The sequence below is a fragment of the Peromyscus maniculatus genome, chromosome 15 (genome assembly GCF_049852395.1).
Source record: "Peromyscus maniculatus bairdii isolate BWxNUB_F1_BW_parent chromosome 15, HU_Pman_BW_mat_3.1, whole genome shotgun sequence".
NCBI classification, from domain to species: Eukaryota; Metazoa; Chordata; class Mammalia; order Rodentia; family Cricetidae; genus Peromyscus; species Peromyscus maniculatus.
In genome coordinates this window covers 71,333,873-71,356,828 of record NC_134866.1, presented here as the reverse complement: position 1 = coordinate 71,356,828, position 22,956 = coordinate 71,333,873, and the positions used below count along the sequence as shown (strand labels likewise).

General features: G+C 49.7%; 1 protein-coding gene across 1 annotated transcript in view; it reads left to right on the top strand.

The window, feature by feature from the left end:
- The window catches only part of Thbs4 (thrombospondin 4), a 47,842-nt gene extending 25,987 nt beyond the window's left edge, over positions 1–21,855 (top strand). Inside the window, exons 9-22 of the mRNA XM_006981781.4 lie at positions 592–660; positions 3,694–3,846; positions 7,796–7,900; positions 8,612–8,719; positions 8,972–9,131; positions 10,821–10,939; positions 12,485–12,537; positions 15,197–15,390; positions 16,312–16,490; positions 17,699–17,747; positions 17,831–18,027; positions 19,027–19,199; positions 20,955–21,094; positions 21,621–21,855. Of these exons, the coding sequence (XP_006981843.3) occupies positions 592–660; positions 3,694–3,846; positions 7,796–7,900; positions 8,612–8,719; positions 8,972–9,131; positions 10,821–10,939; positions 12,485–12,537; positions 15,197–15,390; positions 16,312–16,490; positions 17,699–17,747; positions 17,831–18,027; positions 19,027–19,199; positions 20,955–21,094; positions 21,621–21,682 (1,761 nt within the window). The 3' untranslated portion in view covers positions 21,683–21,855. The remainder of the gene's footprint in view (positions 1–591; positions 661–3,693; positions 3,847–7,795; positions 7,901–8,611; positions 8,720–8,971; positions 9,132–10,820; positions 10,940–12,484; positions 12,538–15,196; positions 15,391–16,311; positions 16,491–17,698; positions 17,748–17,830; positions 18,028–19,026; positions 19,200–20,954; positions 21,095–21,620) is intronic.
- Positions 21,856–22,956: the final 1,101 nt, after the last annotated feature.

The window sequence follows — 22,956 nt, the reverse complement described above, 5'->3', positions numbered from 1 at the left end:
CATGTATGAAAATGTCACAATGAAACACATTATTATGCATAATTAATATATATTTAAAAAGAGTTTTTTTTAAAACTCAGTCAATGGGTGGAACAGTTTAGACACCACTAACTCGCAGTTTATTAGCTGAGAGATGACCCTGAGAACACATCTCGGGATTTGGCAAAGACACCCGAAATGAGTGAGAGAAACTTTTGTGAGAACGCTCATGCTTTATCTGACGGTAGATCCAAAGAAGGACTAGAAATAACAAAACTGGAGAGAGGCTGAGAACTTTCCAGAACTGAAGAAAGATAGGAATCCTCGGAAGCACGTTGGGTATCGAGCGGGAAGGGAAGGGGTTTCCTGATGTAAGGTTATGGAGCAGAAAAGTTACGCATGTCACCTTCCCTGAATGGCTTTAAACTTCGTGAGGACAGTTAACATCTGCAGTTGGATTAAGTGTACAAATGCCTAGAGAGCTAAAATCCTCCTCCCTCGACACCCTACCTGAAATTCCGTGTCTTCACCTAAACATGGCAAGACAGGAAAATCCATTTGCCTCTCTCTTTAAGCATCAGGTCTGAGATGTCTTTGAACTTTTATGCCTAGGTGTGCACTGATGTCGATGAGTGTCGAAATGGAGCGTGTGTTCTGAATTCTGTCTGCATCAACACTTTGGTAAGTATTTCTCATAGCTTTTCTATCACAGCAGAGCCAGGTTCAGAAGCAGGTGTGTGTGTGTGTGTGTGTGTGTGTGTGTGTGTGTGTGTGTGTGTGTGTGTAGATCATAACTCCAAACACACAGATGGTATGCATGTATAACATTTGATTGGTAGAGTGAGGACAAAAGTCTGTGCTGGAAGCATGTTTACTGTGGTAGTTATTTTATAATTCATTTTTATATTAAAAAGCCAAGTTCTTTGCCCTTTGTCAATTTTTTCTCTTCTTTGATAATTATCTTGCCATCTAAATTTGTTCCTGTTCTCATCACTTTGAAAAAAGTTACTAGTTGAAAACACAGTTAAGGAAGGAAAAGCTCCTTTGGGCTCCTAGTCCACTGTGGCAGAGACAAAGGCTCTTCTGTAGCGTGGGGCAGCTGGTCACTCTGTGCCCACAGGCAATCAGCAAAGATGGAAGAATGCTGGTCCTCAAGGAGCTCTCTCCTCTTGCCCTGTTACTGGATGGCACCCCCTGAAGCTCAGACTAGGGCTCCCTTCCTTAATTAAACCTTTCTGGAAACGCCTCACACTATCCACCAAGAGCTGGGTCTCTTAGGGGATTCCAAATCCAGTGAAATTAATGGGGAAACTCAACATTGTCCCCACTTGAAGAGCCTACTAGGTTCTGTTAATGGCTCAGTGTTTTATTGGTGACTATGAGATCATCAAACAGTAGTTCTTCTTTTTGTTTGTTTGTTTGTTTGTTTGTTTTCATTTTGAAGAAACCTTTTCAAAAAGCCATTTACATGAAATTTAAATGCTTAGCACTTAGGGAAGTCTGTAATTTAAATACTCCAGCATAGGCTTTATTTCTGGAAGTTTCTATTCACTGTGTGAAGATGAAAGATGGAACAGAGTACAATAACAATGAAAGAAGTTCTGATTCTTCTCAGTCACCACAACTTTTATGAAAAGACTTCTTTCTAACTCACCATAATTCTCTGGGAAAGCTGTTTAACTCCCATCTCATTTCTTAGAAAATAAAAGCCCTTTATAAATATCATCACATCCTTTAATTCTCAGAAGAGCCCTATGAGTAGGCAGTAATATGTGGTGCCCAGTTTGTGGATTAAAAGACTGCGGCACAGGGATGTTGCATAATTAGGTAGAGGCCACACATCTCCTTAGGTCTCCAGGAGCCTGAGGCATTCACCATTATGCTATGACCACTTGGGAACATAATGATACTTAACAATTTTTAGCCTTTTTCAAGGACAAAGCTTGTCTGCAGAAATAGATTTGGAAAACCTTGGTATAAAGGTAATTATAGAAGCCACCCAGAGAGAGGAAAAGCAGACAGTGGATAGAACTCCAGAGAACCCCAAGATGAAGGAGTAGGCAAGAGGAAAAGAGCAGAGGCCATGAAAAGGAAGGCATTGGCAGCATGTCCAAGGAACTAACAGATTATTTTAAAAATCCCTGGCAAAGAGCATTGGCATTGCCAGTCAAGCGTGACTAAAATCATCCAACTGTAAATCAGCCAATCAGTTAAGCTTTGTGGATGAAACGTTCTAAGGTACTGTCGTGCAAGTGTGGGAACCCATACTTAACAAGTGGGGTATTAGATGTGTAAAATAAACATTCAAAACAAAAGTAGGAAGGCCACATCTGTAATACCAGCCCTCAGGGGGCTGAGGCATCAAGTTCACCCCCAAGTTCAAGACGGATCTGTGATACCTGGTGGGCTCCAGACAAGCCTGAACTATAAAGTGATACTTTGCCTAAAAACAAAGCAAAGAAAGGTCATTACAATGAGGTGATAGCTGTGCTGTATAAATTAACTGTGGTGATTATTTCACAGTGTAGGGGAAACTCAACATTGTCCCCACTTGAAGAGCCTACTAGGTTCTGTTAATGGCTCAGTGTTTTATTGGTGACTACGAGATCATCAAACAGTAGTTCTTCTTTTTGTTTGTTTGTTTGTTTGTTTTCATTTTGAAGAAACCTTTTCATCTCACTGAGTATCATCTCACTGAGTAGTTTAAGTATGCACAACTTCTGGGCCAGTGAGAGGCCTGGGCAGGTAAAGGTGCTTGCTGCCAAGCCTAGCATCCTGTGTTCAATTCCTGGGGCCTCCCTGGTGAAAGGAGAAAATTGACTCCCACAAGTTGTTCTTTGACTTCCACACACACTTCATGGCACCTGTGCCCACCCTATGTCCCCCCACAAAAAAACTCACGAATGAATATATATATATATATATATAATTTGCTAGTTGAATCTCAATAAAACGGAAAACATCTAATGAGCAAAAACACCTTGAGGGGCTGAAAAATGGCTCAGGGGTTAAGAGTACTTGCTGCTCCTACAGAGGACCAGGGTTCAGTTCCCAGCATCCACACGGAGGCTAACAATCTGCAGCTCCAGTTCTAGAGGCCCTGACACCCTCTTCTGGCCTCTGGAAGCACCAGGCACACCTGCGGTGTACATGCAAATATGCAGGCTAAATATTCACACACGTGAAATAAATCAATGAATATTAAAAAACAACAACTCTGAAGACTATCTGTATTGTATCAGGCGTCCTGCCTAGCCTGTGAAGTGCTCTGTGGAACTTCTTTGCTCCTTCCCAGGTAACCCACCTCAGCAGAACCTCTCAGGGCATGCCATCACCATGTCTCTGTGTGAATAAAAACCAAGGGAACTGTTGCTTTTCACCCAACTTTTTAGGCAGGCCACTTCCCTATCCCAGAGTAAACTTGTCATTCTGCCTCCCAGGACCTTGCTGCAACCTTCAGCCTCCCCCACACACACACACCTCCCGCCCCGATACCATCCTGCCTTCTCCACCGTCAGTCCTGGCTCTCTAATGCCTGTGTGTCCAGTTGCAGCTTCCCGCCTGGTGGCACGTTCGCCGACATGCCCGGGAGGTTATGAGACACGCATGGGCGCAGAGAACTGTGGGTCGTTAGGCTCCGTCCTCGAACCCCTGAGTGGAGACAGATGGCCTTTGCCCGGCTCTGGCTTACCATCTCATCTTTGCCCCTGGTAGGGATCGTATCGCTGCGGGCCTTGCAAACCGGGGTACACTGGTGACCAGACCCGGGGGTGTAAGACTGAAAGAAACTGCAGGAACCCGGAGCTGAACCCCTGCAGCGTGAATGCACAGTGCATTGAGGAGAGGCAGGGGGATGTGACCTGTGTGGTAAGCTCCTGGTTCGCTTGACCGTTTTTTTTCCTCTTCCTTTTTAAGCACAACCCCCCGCCCCCGCACCCCAGTTTCTACTCTCTTCAGGGTCAAAGTGTGCCAAAGCTTAAACGTCGCAGCCCAGACCAGCACAGAATATAACTGGCTCAGTGAGGTTTCTGAGCGACGGTCTGAGGAACATCCGGCCTTGATCTCTCTTTCTCTATCTCTTGACTGAGGAGCAGCCAGCCACTTGGGTACCTGGATGGTGGAAGCCCCTATGGGACGCCAACTCCCTATGGCCTTCTGTGGAAGTTTTGCCTAAAATGCCAACAGCTGAGAGGTGGGAGAGCCTCCCTCCCCTCCTGCTCCGTCCCTGTTTGTACTTTATGGCGTATCCATTGTTATTCATAACTGTCCTCACCCTTGAGTTGTCCAGTGTTAATGTGACCTCAAACTCTGGGGCTGAGTGGGAGTGTAGAGACAGAAGCTGGGAAATGTGTCACCCCGGGTGGGTGGCACCTTCTCTGTGGCCCTCACAACCCTGCTCAGGCACAGCTCAGTAAATGGTCAGCCTCTATCCATTCCCAGCTCTGGTTTCCTGAGCCCTCTTTAAAGAAACCTCTTCCCATCAACCAATCCCAAAGCCAGGACCAGAGTCCCCGGGGAGCTCAGGCACTAGCATCTTGGCGGCCTTGGGTAGCTAGCTCACTTTTTTCTCTGTTCTGGGGCTCCAGGCACATGGTAGGAAAGCTTCCGGCTGTGGTGGTCCCGTGACCATGGGGAGCCCCTCTGAGCAGCGTTAAAATTTCCCCTCCAGGGACAGGGGCAGGTGTGGTGGCACCCCTGTAATGCCAGCACTTGGGGATCTCTGTGAGTTTAAGGCCAGCCTGGTGGTCTACACACTCAGTCATTTTATCACTTTTCAAATTAGAAAATAAGATTGAAAAAAAATTAAGTGTAATAAAGTCAGCCTTTCACGGCAGTACCAGTATTCTAGAGGAAGGTCTAGAGAATGTGATGTGTCAGAGAAAGAAAAAGAACTAAGCTTTCCCCCAATCCTGATGGTTGGGCATGTTATTACATACATACACTTTTTTTTTTTTAAGTCATTGAAAAGCAAGTATATATCTGTGCTTAAATTCTCATTTTCTGCGAGCAAATTGATGGCTGCTCCTCCGGGATGGTGGGTGATGGGGCTCTTAATATGTTTTTGAATTTGTAATAAGGCACAACGACAGATGGTAAAGGATTAATAAACTCGGTGTGACTACTAAAATAATTTAATCTGCCAAAAAATGGCTCATTAAAAATGTATTTGTTCCTAGAGGAAATTTTTTCCTCATTAAAATGAGCGGAGGACCGGACCCACAGCTGAACTTTCCAGGCCTTGTGCTGCGGAAGCCCTTGAGTGGGACAGGGCTCTGGGGAGGGGCTTTTGGGGTGGGGGGATAGGGGTGACTCAGGCTGTACAGGGAGAGCAGAGGAGAGGGACAGGCAGGTAGGGGCGCCGGGGGTGTTACTGGCTGGAAAACACCTTACTGCTATGGAGAAGCCAGGAAATTTCCCTGAGATTTGTTCCTTGCTGCTGGTCCTGGCTCCAGCTTCTCTGCCCTCTTCTCTCCTGTCAGCTCTGGTCCCAGTCTGCTTTTCCGCCCCTGCTTTGCTGGCTCCCAGGCTTTCTGAGTGCTGTCTCCTCTCTTTCTCTTCCTCTTCCTGTCCTTCCCCGCCCCACCTGCCCCCACGACCATGACCACCTCCCTCATCCCTCCCCCCCACCTTCCCTCACCCCTCACCCCAACCCCCACACCCTACACCAGAGCTGGTTCTCAGGCCCCACCTCACACCCGAGAGCTTCTCAGAAGGGTTCCCTCTATCTTGGTGAATCACCATCCTGTCTCCGGGGCACCTTGGACATGCAAGGGAGAACTCCAAGGTGTGCATTAACCAAATGCAAGGGGTCAAAGTCAGAAGGGGACAGGCTTGAGGTTAATGCTCCCACCTCTGAGAGCTTGGGCAAGGCGCTGACCCGGGTTGAGCTCGTGTGACTCTTACATAAAAGGCACAATGTTGACCTTGCAGTGTCTTCTTAAGGACTGGAGAAAATGGCTGGGGAAAACCACTTTAGAAAAACTGTTGGCAGATAAGCCAGAGAAATGACTCATCAGATAAAGGTACCCTCTACCAACCACCAAACACACACATACACACACACACACACACACACACACACACACACACACACACACACACTTTTGAACTTCCTTCCTTTCATGCAACATTGTAAATGTAATTTTAAAGACTGAAATAAAATTGTTACTTCCCACTTGAACTGCTGGTAGTGAGGATTACTGTTGGCTTTCTGGGCAGCAGGGTGCTCTAGGGGACGTATCGGAGGGAAACGTACACAGAGCTGGTGATGACCACACCAGTGGGGACCACCTCTGTTTAAAGAAAGGGGTGTGACTAGAGATAAAGTACCTTAAAGTTTCCCTCTTTGGGTGGAAATTGACCCAAAAGAACTAATTATGATATAAGACTGTGGCTGGAAAGTGATAAATGCTGCAGCCACCCTCTCCACTCAGCCTTTATTTCAGGGGGAGGAGATGAATTGGACAGTCAGGTGGACACTTTGATCACAACCCCAGATTAGGAACACCTTAGGAACTGGAAAGATGGCTCAGCTGTTAAGAGTACTTGCTGTTCTTTCAGAAGACCTGAGTTAAATTTTCATCACCCCTGTGTGGCTCACAACTCGCAGTAACTACATACAGTTCCAGGGGATCCGACGCCCTCTTCTGGCCTCTAAGGGCACCTGCACATACATGGTACACATATATCCTCTCAGGAGCACACCTACAGACATTATATTGATAATAAATGTCTGAACCCAGTATGCCATGAGCTAACCGAGTGCACCCAGAAGGACAAAGGTACTGAAATGATTTGAGGCAACATTGTCAGCCATATCAAAGCTGTTAGAAGTCTGACAACCCCAAGTAGAAAATAAATTGAGTCAACCAAGGTACGTCCTGTGCAACTTTATCTCTAATAGATCTGTGGCCACTAAAAAGAATACCATGGATATCTATGAAGAGACACAGAGAGAACGCCAAAAGAAAATGTCACCCTGTTTTTTAAGTTGCAGAAGAGTCTATACACCTAAATGTGTGCAGCCAACTGAACGAGCAGACCAAAGAGAAGGACTGTGTCTTGGCTTGGCTGTGCACAGACCATCTCTGAGTGTGTACATGAGAGTGGGTTGCCTTTGCTTGTCTGAGCCATGGGAACAGGAGCCATAGAGAGTGTTCCCTATCCATCTCCCTTTGAGCCTTCGGAGTTGAGAATCATTGTCTATTCCCGCACAACTATAAATTGTTTTGCATTTTTCTTGTTTTGTTAGTTTGTGTGGGGGTGGTTTGCATGCACACAAATGAGACCAGGAGTTTTCCTTTATTCCTCCTTGCCATATCTTTTTGAGGCAGAGTATCTACAGAATCTGGAGCTCACTCATTGCACCAGACTATCCAGCCAGCAGTCCCTAGGGAGGCTCGGGAATCATGGACATGAGCTGCTGTGCCCAGCCTTTTTTCCATGGGTGCTGGGGACCCAAAATCAGGTCCTCATGCTTGTCCAATAAGCACCTTACTAAGAATGAGGCATCTTTTCAGCCCTGGTTTGGTTTGTGGAGGACAGAACCTCAGATAGCCCAGGCTGGCTTTTAACTCACTGTTTATCGGGGATGACCTTGAACAGAGTCTAATCCTCCTGCCTCCCTCTCCTAGTCCTGAGATTACAGGCATGGTCCACTATGCTTAGCACACTGAATTGTTAAATCTCACCCACCCAGGATTTGAGAGTCCTGGATCTTCCCCCTGGGGACCCTCACACAGGAGCAGAGACCAAGTTGGTCACCTGCCACTTGGGGGCTGTTTTCCCAAATCTCTAACGGACTCTCCCTTTGCAGTGTGGTGTTGGTTGGGCTGGTGACGGCTATGTCTGTGGAAAGGATGTGGACATTGACAGTTACCCTGATGAAGAACTGCCATGCTCTGCTAGAAATTGCAAGAAGGTAAGGAGAACAAGCAGGGGAAAAAATACCCAGTGGATGTTCAAAGCCATGTCTGACATGGCTTTGGGAAGGTTCTACTGGTGCCACCTAAAAATGTTAAAGTAGCCACATTGTAGCTGTGTGGTCGCTACACAAGTGTGTGGGCTCACACAGATCCGTGGAATTAAGACACAGAGGCATCTTAGAAGTGAATCTAACCTATCATGGCTGCAGGTGGTCCAGCCTCGAAGGACTGAAGCACTCTTCCCTTCCCTAGGGCATATTTATTTGCTCCATTTTACAGTTTAGATAGTTAATTTCCATACCTTCAAAGCAACCCACAAGGAGCTCCCAGAGACCAAATGCCAGGTGCAAATTACTTGAATTATCAGGTACCTCGGTTTTCCGGGTTTCCTGGACCAAGTTTTGCACAGTCCTTTGATCCTTGGGGGACTCTCTGATCCTTGACTCTCAGACAAGATTCACATAGGGCGATAAGAGAAGCAAAAGGTAAGAGGAACAAAAGGTGTGGTTGAACAAAGGAAGGATGAGGGCTAGGTGCTGCTCTCTGGAGCCAGGCCAGGAGCTCAGCAGGAATGCCACTACACGGCATCTCAAAGGAAGCAAAGGCCACTGGCTAAGCCAGGCAGCCACACTCAGTCTGGAGGTCAGAAATACTTTTTGACATGAGACAGATCGATAGGACTGACTCTGAGCTGTTTCCCCCATCAGGATAACTGCAAGTATGTGCCAAACTCTGGCCAAGAAGATGCAGATGGAGACGGCATTGGAGATGCCTGTGATGAGGATGCTGATGGAGACGGGATCCTGAATGAGCAGGTACCAGCTTGGTGGGGAGAGTGTGCACACTGCAGCACCCCGGGGAGAGATTGTGGAGGAGAGCCTGCGAAGCCAGCCACTGAGATGAACCATCTCAGACCTTAGTCTCCATGCCCATGTTCCCACAGCACTGCAGCTTGTCCTGGGAGAGTCACGGGTGCTTAAAATATAAAACAGACAGACCTGGGCAGCCACCGCAGCGAGGCAGGCATAAGTAAGTCTGAGTAAGCGTCCCACCTTCTCGCCATTTAGGACAACTGTGTCCTGACTCACAATATAGACCAAAGGAACAGTGATAAAGATATCTTCGGGGATGCCTGTGACAACTGCCGGACTGTCCTGAATAATGACCAGAGGGACACTGATGGGGATGGAAAAGGGGATGCCTGTGATGACGACATGGACGGAGATGGTAGGTTTGCTTTGCTCAGCCTTTCATTTCCTTTGTCCTTTCGACCTCACCAAGAGTGGGGACAGACATGCTGACTCGGGGACTCCCCCTCTAGCGGACTCTCTGACCTAGGTCTGGTGGCCCAGTTACCCTAGATGTTTCTGCTGCGTTATACTATTGGCAGGAACTCAGAGAGAGCACCTCCTACTAGCGTCTTGTCAGGGCGGTGTCTACAGGGCCTCTGCCTTCCTGGCTCCTCCCCCACCCCACCCCACCACTCAGTTTAGGAGAGACCTGGGAATGGAGAACTGAGTAAGGTCTGTTGTGGAATATTACTTTAACTATGTAAAGATGTGTTACATTTGTTTATGCTGCATCGTTTAACTATGTAAAGACGTGCTGCATCTGTTTCACCCTGCCTGCCTGAGGCACCTGATTGGTCTAATAAAAAGCTGAATGGCCACTAGCTAGGCAGAAAGGGATGGGGGGCTGGATGGCAGAGAGAATTAAGTAGGAGGAGGAATCTAGCCTCCTGAGAGAAGAAAGAAAGAGGGAGAAAGAAAGGGAGACATCCAGGGCCAGACAGACAGACATGGAGGAAGCGGGACAGCAGGACATACAGAATGGAAGGTTAAAAAGCCCTGAGGTAAAACGAAGACAAAGAAAAGCAGGTTAATGTAAGTTCTAAGAGCTAGTGGGACAAGTCTAAAGTAAGGCCAAACATTCATGGCTAATAATAAGTCTCCATGTCATGATTTGGGGGCTGGAGATCCAAGAAAGCCTGCTACAAGGATCAGACACTATACCCTGGGGACAGGCTCCTCCTGAATGCTGACCAGGAAGATGTGGCCAGCCCCTGCCTGCTCTGGGCAGGGCTGGTGGCTGTACTGCCAAGCTCTGGGACTCTACCACAGGGGAGATTGAGGTCCCATGCCATGTGAGGTCCCATGCCATGGGCAGCTCTGAAGCCTCATGGAGCTTGAGGAAGGACATTTTATTCAATATGATGTCCATAGCATATGACAAACAACTATCATTAAAAGGCAGCCTAGGATCTGAGTTTCTGAGAACATACTGCACCATTGGAAGAACCTCCTTTTAAAAATGCTACCCTCTCAAACACACACATTCGCTCCTCCAGAATATACGTACCTCTCTCCTAAAGCATAGGCCTACCTGAGCTTAAGGGACAAAGTCACTGCGATGGTATGCTGATTAACCAGTCGATAAAGTACCCCTAACCTGTAGCGTGTGTCCATTTCTACAATCTTATTCTCTTCACTGTTGATTTCAAATGTCATTGAACATGAAATTGGGAGACAGGGATTCAATAGGCCCAGGCTCAACTCCTATATACCACTGCCCAAAGGTCTTTTTGTCTCCAATCAAATTTAGACACTTACAAAGGTCCTCCTTTGCTGAGTCAGCCCACCCAGTCATCATGGCCTCCTTCTCCAGATGCTGCCACAACCCTTAACATCTTAGACAAACTAGAGTTCACTGGATAGCTGCCTTAGAGAGCTGTTCAGATCTGAGTGTCACAGAATCCTTGCCTTGAGGTCACCTCCAGATACTACTAAGGACGGCAATGTAACAATGGCCCAGCAGTATTAAGTGACCACAGCCTGGCCTCTCAGCAGCTGGAAGTCTCTATGTTCCACCCTTTCCTGTGGCAGTCTCCCTACCCATGGTAGCATTCTTTTCTTGCAGGAATAAAAAACATTTTAGACAACTGCCCCAGAGTTCCCAACCGTGACCAGCGGGATCGGGATAGTGATGGTGTCGGAGATGCTTGTGATAGTTGTCCTGACGTCAGTAACCCTAACCAGGTAAGACAGAGTTCACATGGTGGATTGAACTCCTGCACGTAAAGATTCCCTAACGAAGCCTGGAGAGATGGCTCAGAGGTTAAGAGCACTGACTGTCCTTCTAGAGGTCCTGAATTCAATTCCCAGCAACTACCTGATGGCTCACAACCATCTGTAGTGAGATCTGGCACCATCTTCTGGCCTGCAGGCATACATGCAGACAGAACACTGTATACATAATAAATAAATTAATTAATTAAAAAAAAAGATTCCCTAACAATCAACATCTGGAAAAACCCAGCCAAGCTGTTGGCCGTTCTTTGCTGTGGTATCACGGCTCCAGTGGAGAGATGACATAGTTAGGCCTGAGAATGATGAATGATGGGACCAAAATGATCCACACGAGATACTTACTGACAGCCATGCTAGTTAAGCCAATGAAAGGTTTTAAGTCCTTTTTTACTGATGGCCCGACCAAGAGCAGGCTTGTGCCTCTGAAAAGTCTCTTGGTGCCTAAGCTCAGGGATACAGAGTTTTGAAAGGCAAAAACCACAAAGACTATAATTATTATGTCAAAGTTAGATGAGGGTCAGAGTCACCTTGAAACAATCCATTCATGGCAGAGCATAGTCATTATTTTAGCTAAAACATGCCAGTTATTTTTTCACTCATATTTTTTCTAGTTATTTTAGTTTAATTTGGTTAATATATCTGGACCCTGGTCAAGGACGTGGAAATCCCAGATGTGTGGCCAAGGCAGGTGTGCCTGTGGAGAGAGGGAGAGGGCTGAGAACTGTCTAAGCAAACACAAAATGGAATCAGAACAAGATGGCACCACCTGATGAGTTGGGATGGGGACTCGTGAGGCCCTTGGGAATCACCTCACAGCCGCACAACACTGATGACATTAGCAACATAAGCTTAATGAGGCCCAAACACGTTTCTACTGTCAGAGAAACTAGAAAGATGGGCAGGAGCCTACTCACACGCCCCCTTAGTTACTAAGTCTGCGTGTGGATATTGCAGATTAAGTTCAGTAAGTGGTACATTGTTCTCTGCCCAAATACCTGCTGCTTGGATCCTTGGGCGTGGTGAGCAAGCAGTCTGTCTCTGAAGCCCAGAAGAGAAGAGAGTCCTTGTTACCCACTGTGCCTCACTCCTCATCCTGTTCTCAACTCCAAAGTGCCGAGGCCACACAGAGTCAGTGTGCTGTTTGACCCATGCCTGTGGCTGGCTCCCTCCCGATCCAGTCAGTGCACCCAGTCTCTGCTAGCCCCTGTGCCGCCCAGAGAGAGCCCTTCCCAAGCAGCTCATCTGGTGTGTGGGCAGCCCCTCCACGAAGCTTGGTATTTTAAAAGGCTTTTTTGGAAAATTCAGCATTGTGCCCACACCAATAGGGTGGCGTCCTTTTGCAGCTTTTTGGAGCACTCTAGCTCCCAAGAAACAATTCCTGAACCCCAGTGACGATGGGCCAGGCTTGCCTTCTCGGGAACAGTCCATACATGGCAGCCCCTACCCCCACCCTCCCCACCCCGCGGTAAATAACACGTTCTGCTCTCTTTGCAGTCGGACGTGGATAATGATCTGGTTGGAGACTCCTGCGACACCAACCAGGACAGGTATGGCATGCCTCCCAGCTGCAGGGAAACAGGTGGAAGATCTGGGGGGAGTGGGGATCTGCTGGCATTGCGCTCCAGGATCCCTGGATGAATCGGGTTGCCCGGGAGATGGTGGTTCCACCTTTGGTCTAGGCCATTGTATCTCCCACAAAGTACTGCTCAGGGTGGCTTCAGCTCCGCCCAGCACCTGAGCTCTTCTTCGAAAGAGATGTAACACCATGGAGCCTTGCAGGAGGGCTTTGGAGTAAGGCAGCCAGGTGCCGCTCATGACCGAATCTCTCTGTGCCTCCTGAAAATGGGAGTGACTGTAGATATGTAGCCCCTGGGCTGGTACGGAATTGACGTAATCCAGGGAAGGTGCGTTTGGTGGTTTCTGTCATATAGTTAGCACTCAGTCGACGTTAGCCCTTTTATTATCACATCAGGAAAGGTTCATCATCGCTCCGAACAGAGGAGCTGGCTGAGTGATCACTGCCGTTTTATATTGTCCTTGGCGCCTTTTCTGTTTCATTGAGAGGAATTATTCTGTGGAGAGCATTCTGCCATGCTTCCTAGCCCAACGTGGAGTCTGTCATGAAGACTGGGGAGATCTGGGGACAGAGCTTAATGATAAAACATTCGCCTAGCATGTGCAAAGCCAGGAGTGGGTTCCTCAGCACCACTACAGAAGAAACAGGAAAAGGATGAGGACTGAGTAGGTGCTGGAGTTGGGGGGGGGGGGCACACAGGAAAAGCAGCAGAGCCAAGTGCCACTCAGCCCTAGGCGGCTGCACTCCCGGGCACTGGCCCTTCCTCTCCTTGGGACCTTTGGGGATTTGCATTAATTTACTGTGGATTTAACCAGGGTCCTGTCCCTGCTAGCCAAGCACTCTACCACCTAGCTAGATTTCATCCCCCTGCCCCCATGGGTGATTCTTGGAAAGGTGGTCAGGACAGGTCTAAGATTCCCCAAAGTCAACGCAGGACAGCACATGGTTCTTCTTCTACTAACTGAACCGCAGACTCAGTTGGTTGCCTTACAGTGTCAGACCCCTCCCAACCCCCACCTTGCTCAGGACGGCTCCTGCAAGGTCCCATCTTCTTCATGCCCTGTCCTTCCCGCCATGTGCCTCTCAGCCAAGTGAACTCAAATGTTCCCTCAATCTCTCAGAAGCCATTGCTTCATCAGAACAGTAGAGACAATTGCCACACCTTCTCAGCTAAGAGAAAACTCAAAGTAAGACAGGGGAAGGTCCGGCTCAGGGCCATCCCTTGGGCAACTCCTGGAGGACGGTGGCTGTCATTGGGACCACAGCACAGGCGAGCCTGACCGTGACACAGCCTGACACTGGGTGTCTGTTTCTCAGAGCAGAAGGTAGACGGGCACCCTGACAACTAAATGATGTGTCGTGTGCATCGAGAATGTTCCCAGTGGTGGGTCATTGTGTACTCCGATTACCATCTATAGAAATTTCTAAAATAGCCTATCCCGCCAGCCTCTAGATATATGCCTAAAATAAATGACTCATTCTGCCATATTTTAATTCCCATGAACTTGAGCCCCACCAGGAGGGGGCTAGGAACTGCTTGTTTCTCCAGAGAGGCGGTGGGGCTGGGGCAGGGCTCTGCGCTTGGTGCTGATCCAGCCAGCTCCCTCTTGTGCCATGAGAAGTGCAGAAATTCGGCTTTCTCAGCTTCAGTATTCCAATGTCCACGTTGAACTCACTCCTCTGGGGCCCTTCTGCCCTCTGTATGAAAAGAAGAGCTTCCCTCTGTGCCCTCCCCTAGAGGGTATAAGAGCATTTTCTAAGCCAGGCCAGGCCAGGCTTTGAGTGGAACAGAGGGAGAAGAGAAGCCACGCCGAGCCCTAGTGGCCATGGAAGGTTCCAGAAGACTCAGATGGTCCTCCCGGAGACAGAGCAGTTGTACTACCTCCCCCCCGAGGCTGCTACCCCCCTCCACACCCCACACCCCAGCCACTGTGGCCCTTCATCCTGGAAAGAAGAAAGGTCAGGTGGACAGAGAGTGAGCTTCCTGGGTTACAACCACTTCTGGGGGGAAAATGGCCCTCTTCTCCACCCCCCTCCCCATGGCATTCAGGCCTGAGTCCTCATGGGGTCACCAGATGGGAATCATGAACATCAACGTAGCAGAAAACACCGAGGGCTTGACCCTAGAGCCGGGGGCTTAGGGTGGGCTTCTTACAGGTGCTAAAAATGGAATCGCTCGGTCTCCACGCTGCCCTTCGGGGCGGGCCCTGTGTTTGCCGCTGTCTGATAGATGAAGACTGTGCACCCCTCAGGTCCAGCGCCGTGCCTGAGGTCACGGCTCACCGACGCCTGAGCAAGGACTCACGTGTACCTCCACATCTCTTGCTGTCACACGTACATTCACACCCCCTCAGAGAGAGGTGTCACCCAGCAGTCCTCCTTAGAGACGACAGCAGCCCGGGTCACACGGCACAGAAATAGACTCTTATCTTCAAACAGGAAGGGGCTGTCTTCTTTCAGGAGACTTGGGGAAGCGGGGGAGTTGTTTCTGAGGCTGCCTTATCAAAGGAAGGTCTGATAGGGTCTGATAAAAACCCAGCCTGCTGACAGCCCACCCAGACGCCTGCCTGCCTGCCTGCCTGGGCGCGGAGGCTTCGGGCTCTGCTAATCCGCAACCTTTCCTTCTGCAGTGACGGGGACGGCCACCAGGACACCACAGACAACTGCCCCACCGTCATTAACAGTGCCCAGCTGGACACTGACAAGGACGGGATTGGCGATGAGTGTGACGATGACGATGACAATGACGGCATCCCAGACCTGGTGCCCCCTGGCCCAGACAACTGCCGCCTGGTTCCCAACCCAGGCCAGGAAGACAGTAACAGTAAGCATGCTCAGCCCAGGGCTGGTGGGACACGCACACACACCTCTAGATTACCCTGTAGCCACGTGAAGGGATGCATACTTCCCCAGGGCATCCTCAGCTTTCCCGCACCCCCCCCCCCAGCTTCTGCTTCGGATCCAGCTGGTGTAGACGACAGACATCTGGTAGACAGCAGGCTGCAAGTGGGGGCAGAGCTGATCAGCCTTACTGCTTCCTGAGCTGGGCTGGGCTGAGATCCCATAGAACGGGACACAGCCACACGCCGCAGCTTGGTCCCCAAAGGCTCTCAGCGCAGCTCTGGGCCTGCTTGCTTCTGGCCCCGGGAGTCAGGAAAGGGGTCATACAGAGAGGGACGCACAAACTCACACACCCGTGGGGACCGGGCAGGTAGGGAGCCACGTGCACCAGGCCAGATGTGAAGTGGAGAAGGCTCATCCTAGCCAAGCAAACGCAGTGTCTCAGCTGTCGTGGCTGTGAGCAGAATGCACCTAGACGCCACCTTCAGCTAAGGGGACACCAAAGTTGGTCTTAAAGATACGCTAGTGATAATCATTCCTGGGCTGGTGCAGATGTTAGACGTTTGCTCCATGTAAGGTCAAGCTTAAGATCTAGCTACCAGGCGGTGAGCCGAACTGTGTGTCAGAACTTTCTGGCAAAGAGTGGGGGCAACCTTTGAGACTGATGTTACCGGAAACTCCAGGTGGCTTCTGAGTGGCCTGATTGGCTATCACGAGGGCTCCAGGATGGGGCCCAGTCGACTCAGTAAAAGCAGGCCCTCTCCTGACTTCTGAAAAAGCCCTGGCCTGGCGGTAGGAGCTGGGGCATTTCCGTCTCCGGCCCGGCACCCTTCTCTGCGGAGGAGGTGGGTCTCAGCATCATTCCACTTCCTTGCATCCCTGACTCCTCCCTTCACCCACTCAGATGATGGAGTAGGGGACATCTGTGAAGCTGACTTCGACCAGGACCAGGTCATCGATCGCATTGACGTCTGCCCCGAGAACGCAGAGATCACCCTGACTGACTTTAGAGCCTACCAGACTGTGGTCCTGGACCCTGAAGGGGATGCCCAGATCGACCCCAACTGGGTGGTCCTGAACCAGGTACACGGTACATGTTGGCAGCAGTTCCACTCAGGCTTTTCTTTTATCTTTTGGTTTTTCAAGACAGGTTTCTCTGTGTAGTTTTGGTGGCTGTCCTGAATCTTGCTCTGTAGGCCAGGCTGGCCTCGAACTCACAAAGATCCGCCTGGCTCTGCCTCCCTAGTGCTAAGATTAAAGGCGTGCGCCACTGCTGCCCAGTTCCACTCAGCCTTTCTATCTAGGACATCCTGAGAGTGGTAGCATGTGGAGGGCATTGACCACCACATGGCTCTACTCTCTTGGCACATGCTCCTCCTGGTGGCCTTGTGGCACTATGCTTTCACAGAAGATGGAATTGACTCTCCCTAAAACGTTTGTGGTTGCTCCCGGTGGCATTTCAGCAAGTGGCTGAGATGGCTGAGCCTCGGCCATGTGACCCATAAGCCATGTTCCTCATCTCTCCAATAGACTGCCGCCTGCAGGTGCCCCTGCCTGTGCCCCCGAAGAGGGCACAGGGGCTAGTGGAGTTTCCAGAGTCACAGAGCACATCCCATCGGTCACAGTTTCATGGGGGTGGCTGTGACAAAATACCCTGACCAAAGACCCTAAGGGGAGAAAGAGATTATTTTCCCTCACCATTCCGAGTCGTAGTCCAGTGTTGTAGGGAAGTCAAGGCAGGAATTTGGAGTAGCTAGTCACATCACATCCGTAGTCAGGAGCTGAGAGAAATGCATGCATGCATGCCTGGTACTCCGCCCCCTCTCCACCCCTGTAGGCCTAGACCAAAGCCAGCAAACGGTGCTACCCACAGGGCGCTGAGTCTTCCCACATCAACTAGCATAATCAAGACAATTCCCCCCACAGATATGTGCACAGGACACCCTAACCTGGACAGTCCATCATCCGGTGTCTCTTCCCAGGTGACTGTGTGTTGTGTTAAGTATGACACTACCACAAAGGTCCATCAGAATGTGTGTTATATGTTCCCTACCTGGCTCAGGGCTTATTAAATCAGCTTATGTGACGGTATTAGCAAGAGTCAACCCTGAGCTTTCTTTAAGCCTTCTTGCCACACATGCGCCTCCTTTAAGTAGATATTTATATAAATATATTAACAACAGGTCAGATACTGGACTGTACACCGTCACTTTGGTGCCTGAGGTCCCGGGCGGTCCCCAGTTCTCTCCGCCCCCTCAAGGTTGTCTGAACTCCCTCCCCTCTCTCCCCAGGGCATGGAAATTGTGCAGACCATGAACAGTGACCCCGGCCTAGCAGTGGGTACGTCCTGAGCCTCTGCCCATGTGTTCAGAACTCTGCCAGCTGCTCGCGTGGCTTCTCCTAATTGCATCTGACCTCCGCAGGGTACACGGCATTTAATGGCGTTGACTTTGAAGGGACCTTCCACGTAAACACCCAGACAGATGACGACTATGCTGGCTTTATTTTTGGCTACCAAGACAGCTCCAGCTTCTATGTGGTCATGTGGAAGCAGACAGAACAGACGTACTGGCAGGCCACGCCGTTCCGCGCAGTCGCAGAACCGGGCATTCAGCTCAAGGTATTGGTGGTCTGAGTCCCCACGCCTGCCTTTCTTCTAGGCCCCTCCCCTTCCTTTAAAGTTAGAGTTCCCAAAAAGGCACTAAGTTAGCCTGAGAAATGGACACAGTCACGCTGATGCTGGGCTCAGGGAGCCTAAGATGACGGCCTTTCTTCCCTCCAGTGAACTAGCTACATTCCAACCTGGGTGGCTTTCGTGCCGGGTTCTCAACCCTCCCAACGCTGCGACCCTCGAATGCGGTTCCACATGGTGTGGTGACCCCCAAACATAACATTATTTTCGTTGCTACTCCATAACTGTTATTTTGCTACCGTTGTGGATCATAATATAAATATTTTTGGAGACAGCGGTTAGAGGTGGGGGGGTCACGGCCCACAGGTTGAGAACCACTGGTTTGAAGGCCTGCTTCTGGCCGACCCTGTGAGAAGTTGGCCAGTGTATTTAATCAAAGGGATGGACTGGATGGGAACGGCCGGCTACCTCTGCCACACCTGCTAGGACAGGAGGCGTACTGCTGCAGCCAGACATTCGCTGGGGGCCCTCGGTGGGCCAACAGGCAGAGCCATGGACTTGCATCAGGAAAAGGTGGAGTGAAGAGCACAGCACTATCCACTGCTGACTCCCGCAGGGCTGGGGCCAGCTCAGTAGAAATGACATTTCAAGTTTATGCTTCTTGCCGGCATAAAACTGCAGGCTGGCGGGCTGGAGAGATGGCTCAGAGGTTAAGAGCACTGGCTGTTCTTCCAGAGGTCCTGAGTTCAATTCCCAGCAACCACATGGTGGCTCACAACCACCTGTAATGAGATCTGGTGCCCTCTTCTGGCCTGCAGGCAAAACACTCACTGTATACATAATAAATTTAAAAAAAAATCTTTAAAAATAAAATAAAATTTAAAAAAAACTGCAGGAGGCTGGCAACGAACATGGGTTCACCTCCATGTGGACCCCAGATCCCTGAAGCATGTCCTGCCCTAACGTCTTGCCCGTGTCTTCGTCCAGGCTGTCAAGTCTAAAACTGGCCCAGGGGAGCATCTCCGCAACTCCCTGTGGCACACGGGGGACACCAGCGACCAGGTCAGGCTGCTGTGGAAGGACTCCAGGAACGTGGGCTGGAAAGACAAGGTGTCCTACCGCTGGTTCCTTCAGCACAGGCCCCAGGTGGGCTACATCAGGTAGGCTGAGGGCCCTCCTGCCGTGGGCGGAGAGGGGAGCCCCCGGGCCGCTCTACAGACCACAGCCTCCACTTCCCTGAGCTGTGCCGACCTCTGACAGTCCTCAGGGCAGGGCTCCCAGAAGAGAGGTGGGGTGCAGACACTGGGCTTAACTGTCCCGGACAACAGACCCAAGCTGCAGAGCGAAAGGTACTTCACGGGGAGGCTGTGGCCTTGGGGGTACTCTTCGGAACGTGTGAGAGTAGGACCTGATGAGTGGGACAAGATGCAGCTGAGGTGATATCCAGACGTCCCCAAGACTCCTCCAGGCCCCACGTAATCCCTCCTCATGCACAGTCCATTCCGACTGCAGAGTTCTTACAGTCTGTCCCTGCTGCTGGGTCATCTGTGGTTTGCCTGGGCACATCTGTGGTTTGCCTGGCATGCACTGTGCACAGCAGAAACTGTCATCCATCATGTGACTGATGTGATGGCCTTATTTCTTTATAGAACTTTTTTTTTTTTAAACTGGTCTTGGGAGTCACGGTGGCTCAGAGCTGTGGCTGTGTCTTTGAAATGCGGTCCGTCTTCATGCCCTAGACTTGCAAAGCTAGTGTGCTGTAGTGAGTGGACATATGGATGACTGTTTCCTAGCCAGGGCAGGAAGGTACCAGGGGGGTCTGGTGCACCTAAGGAGAACAAAGTGGTGAGAGCCAATTCATGTCCTGTCTTTTGTGGACTTGTGTCGATGTCTCTGTTCACTCCACAGGAAGAGCAGGCTTGATCATGCTCTTACCTGAGGCAGCTCAATGTGCCTCTTTCGTCCCAAAAAGAAATCACAGAAAATATGACCTATCTATATATATAATTTTAGAAAGATCAACCTGAATCCTAAAACTGCAAAGAAATGAGAATTGATCGCTATACAACAAAATAGGAAATGTCTGGGCACTGTTACACCAGAGGACAAAGGAGACAGCCATTGGGAGCTATGCCTAGAACCACCCGAAGGTGGTGATCAAACACAGAGTATTGTGGAGGAGAATTAAATATTAACAATGGCGTTCTCAATACTGATCTGGGGACCAATTCTTAATTTCCGAACAACACAAGTGCTCCGGCATTTCTCAGTTTACCCTGGGAAATTGAGCTTAACGTGAAGTCAGGGTAGAGATGGATGCTCAGAGCTAAAAAACACAGTTCCCTCACCCGGACCCAACTCACTGACCAGTTCCACACCTCCCCACGTGTCCTGGGGGACACTCCACAAGGGTCTGGACAAGGACAAGCTTTGGCTATTCACTCGGGGATATTGTAAGACATCTAGGGGCCTCTGGCACTCACTGCTACCATGACAACTGAAATTACCCCGGCAGCTGCCTAAAGCTGCTGATGGGGTGCTGTCTCGGTGAGAACTGAGGCGCTGAGGGTCCATGCAGTGAAATCAGTGAGACCTGAGGAAGAGCAGGAGTTCTTCACAGCATCCAAACATAATAACTCACGACAGTGAAGCCATAAAACCTCTTGTCTGTGACGTCAGGCTATTTTTAATGCACCAGCAAGGACCTATCAAGGTACCTGATACCATGCTGGGCCTGTGGAAGACAAGTTAGGGAGACATGGACACTTGGTTTGTGTCCCGGGGAATTTCTGATCTCAGTGGGGAGGGACCAGCTAGGGTCAGTGGAAAATAACACGCCTGAATAAAGAGGCAAGCACGTAAGTCAGCTGTGGAACCCCGTCCTCACCATGGGCACCTACCTGTGCTGTCTGCAGGGTGCGGTTTTACGAAGGCTCAGAGTTGGTGGCTGACTCTGGGGTCACCATAGACACCACCATGCGCGGAGGCCGACTTGGTGTGTTCTGCTTCTCTCAAGAAAACATCATCTGGTCCAACCTCAAGTACCGCTGCAACGGTAACCTTCCCACCCGTTTACCTCTCGACAGGGCTGGGAGAGACCCAGAGAGAGCCGTATCTTATTTCTGTAGCACACACCCTTCCCCGAAGCCCGGAGTGCTCATTAAGACCCGATCTTCCCTGCATAGCATAAGCGAAAGGCAGAGCCAGGCTTTCCCGTTTCCCAAATGTGAAAATTGAAACCCATAGAGTTTAAACTGCATGGTCTAGAGTGAGGGGTTCCGTGCGAAATGTATTCAGTTTAATTTACAGGCCGCCTTTCTTTTCACACGGCTCAAACATAATCACAGCCTGAAAAGGCACTCTGCTGGCTAATTTTCCTCAGGCCTATGAATAAGCTCTGCGGGGCTTGAAACCAGCAACGTGTGTACAACAAGGCAGCCCGGAGTAGAAAATGGCTGCGAGCCTGTGGGAGTCTTGGGCGGGCCGACAGTGCCCCCTACAGGCGGCCTGGCAGCCTGCGGCGGGCCAGGACGGCAGGGTGGGCGGACCCTCCCTGACCACCACCCCGGTTCTCATTGCAGACACCATACCAGAGGACTTCCAGGAGTTCCAGAGCCAGAGTTTCGACCGCTTGGATAATTAAAGCCAAAGAAGAAATCTCACAACTGCTTTCCCAAACACTAAAAACATTACCTTTTTTTTTTTTTTAAAGCTTCCCATAATTCTCTTTATATTACTGTGGCTTTTCTTTTACCAGCCCAAATACACTAGAACTTTTTATACAGATGTGGAAATAAAGAAGACTATTTCTAATAACGACGGCGCTCAGTCGTCCCTGATGTGAGCGCAGGCTTTGGTGGTGTGTGTTGTTTACCTGGGAAATCCTTGGTAAGCTGATGGAGGTGTTTTCGTGGCCTCCTTCTTTTCTTTCTTTTCCTCTTGAGTGCGGAGTGTGTACCACTGAGATGTGTGTGAATGGGACAACCAGGCCAAAGGTCTTTTCTGGGGTGACCCTATGTAGTACCACACTAAAACCTGTTTTCTGCTCACCGAGGGACCTCCTCATTCTGGGACAGGGAGTCTCCGGGCCACCCTCCCTAGTCTTCCAGAGGAGGTCACAGTTGAAAAACTGGAAGGAGATTTGCCCTGATATAAAGACACCCCTTACCCTTTCTGTCTCCACCTTCCACAGACACTTACATACTTGGCTCCCCCCAATGTCCTGTGAGTCCAATGGGAAAAAGGGATCTTGTCATTGTAGTCAGGGTCCCACAGCACCAGGCATAAAATCAGTAGCCAACAAACATTTGCTGGGTCAATAAATGGCTGCCTCTTAAGCAACAAGAATAATAGGGGCCGGGCGGTGGTGGCGCATGCCTTTAATCCCAGCACTCAGGAGGCAGAGGCAGGCAGATCTCTGTGAGTTCGAGGCCAGCCTGGTCTCCAAAGCGAGTTCCAGGAAAGGCACAAAGCTATAGAGAGAAACCCTGTCTTGAAAAACCAAAAAAAAAAATAATAATAATAATAATAGGGGTGTAAATGGGTCGAGTGAGCCCTCATACAACCCCCAAGGGCACTCTAAATCTGTGCCAGTTGCTTTGTGTACAGGGCAGACGCTCGCCTCATCTGGCCAGCTGTCCTTACTTTCTAGTTATCGGTCAAAGATACACAGACATTTTACAAATCCCATAGAAATTTAATTCCAAAAAGGTTGGACAACTTATTCTTTTATTCTTTTATTTTTTTTAGATGGGGTCTCATGTAGCCCAAACTGGCCTCAAGCTCTCTGTATGTCCAAAGATAACCACGGGCTTTTGGTCCTCTTGCCTCTGCCTCCCGAGTGAAGGGCTTACAAGCAAATGTCATGTTGTCTGGTTTCATATCATGCTGAGCATGATGCTGAGTAGATCTACTAAC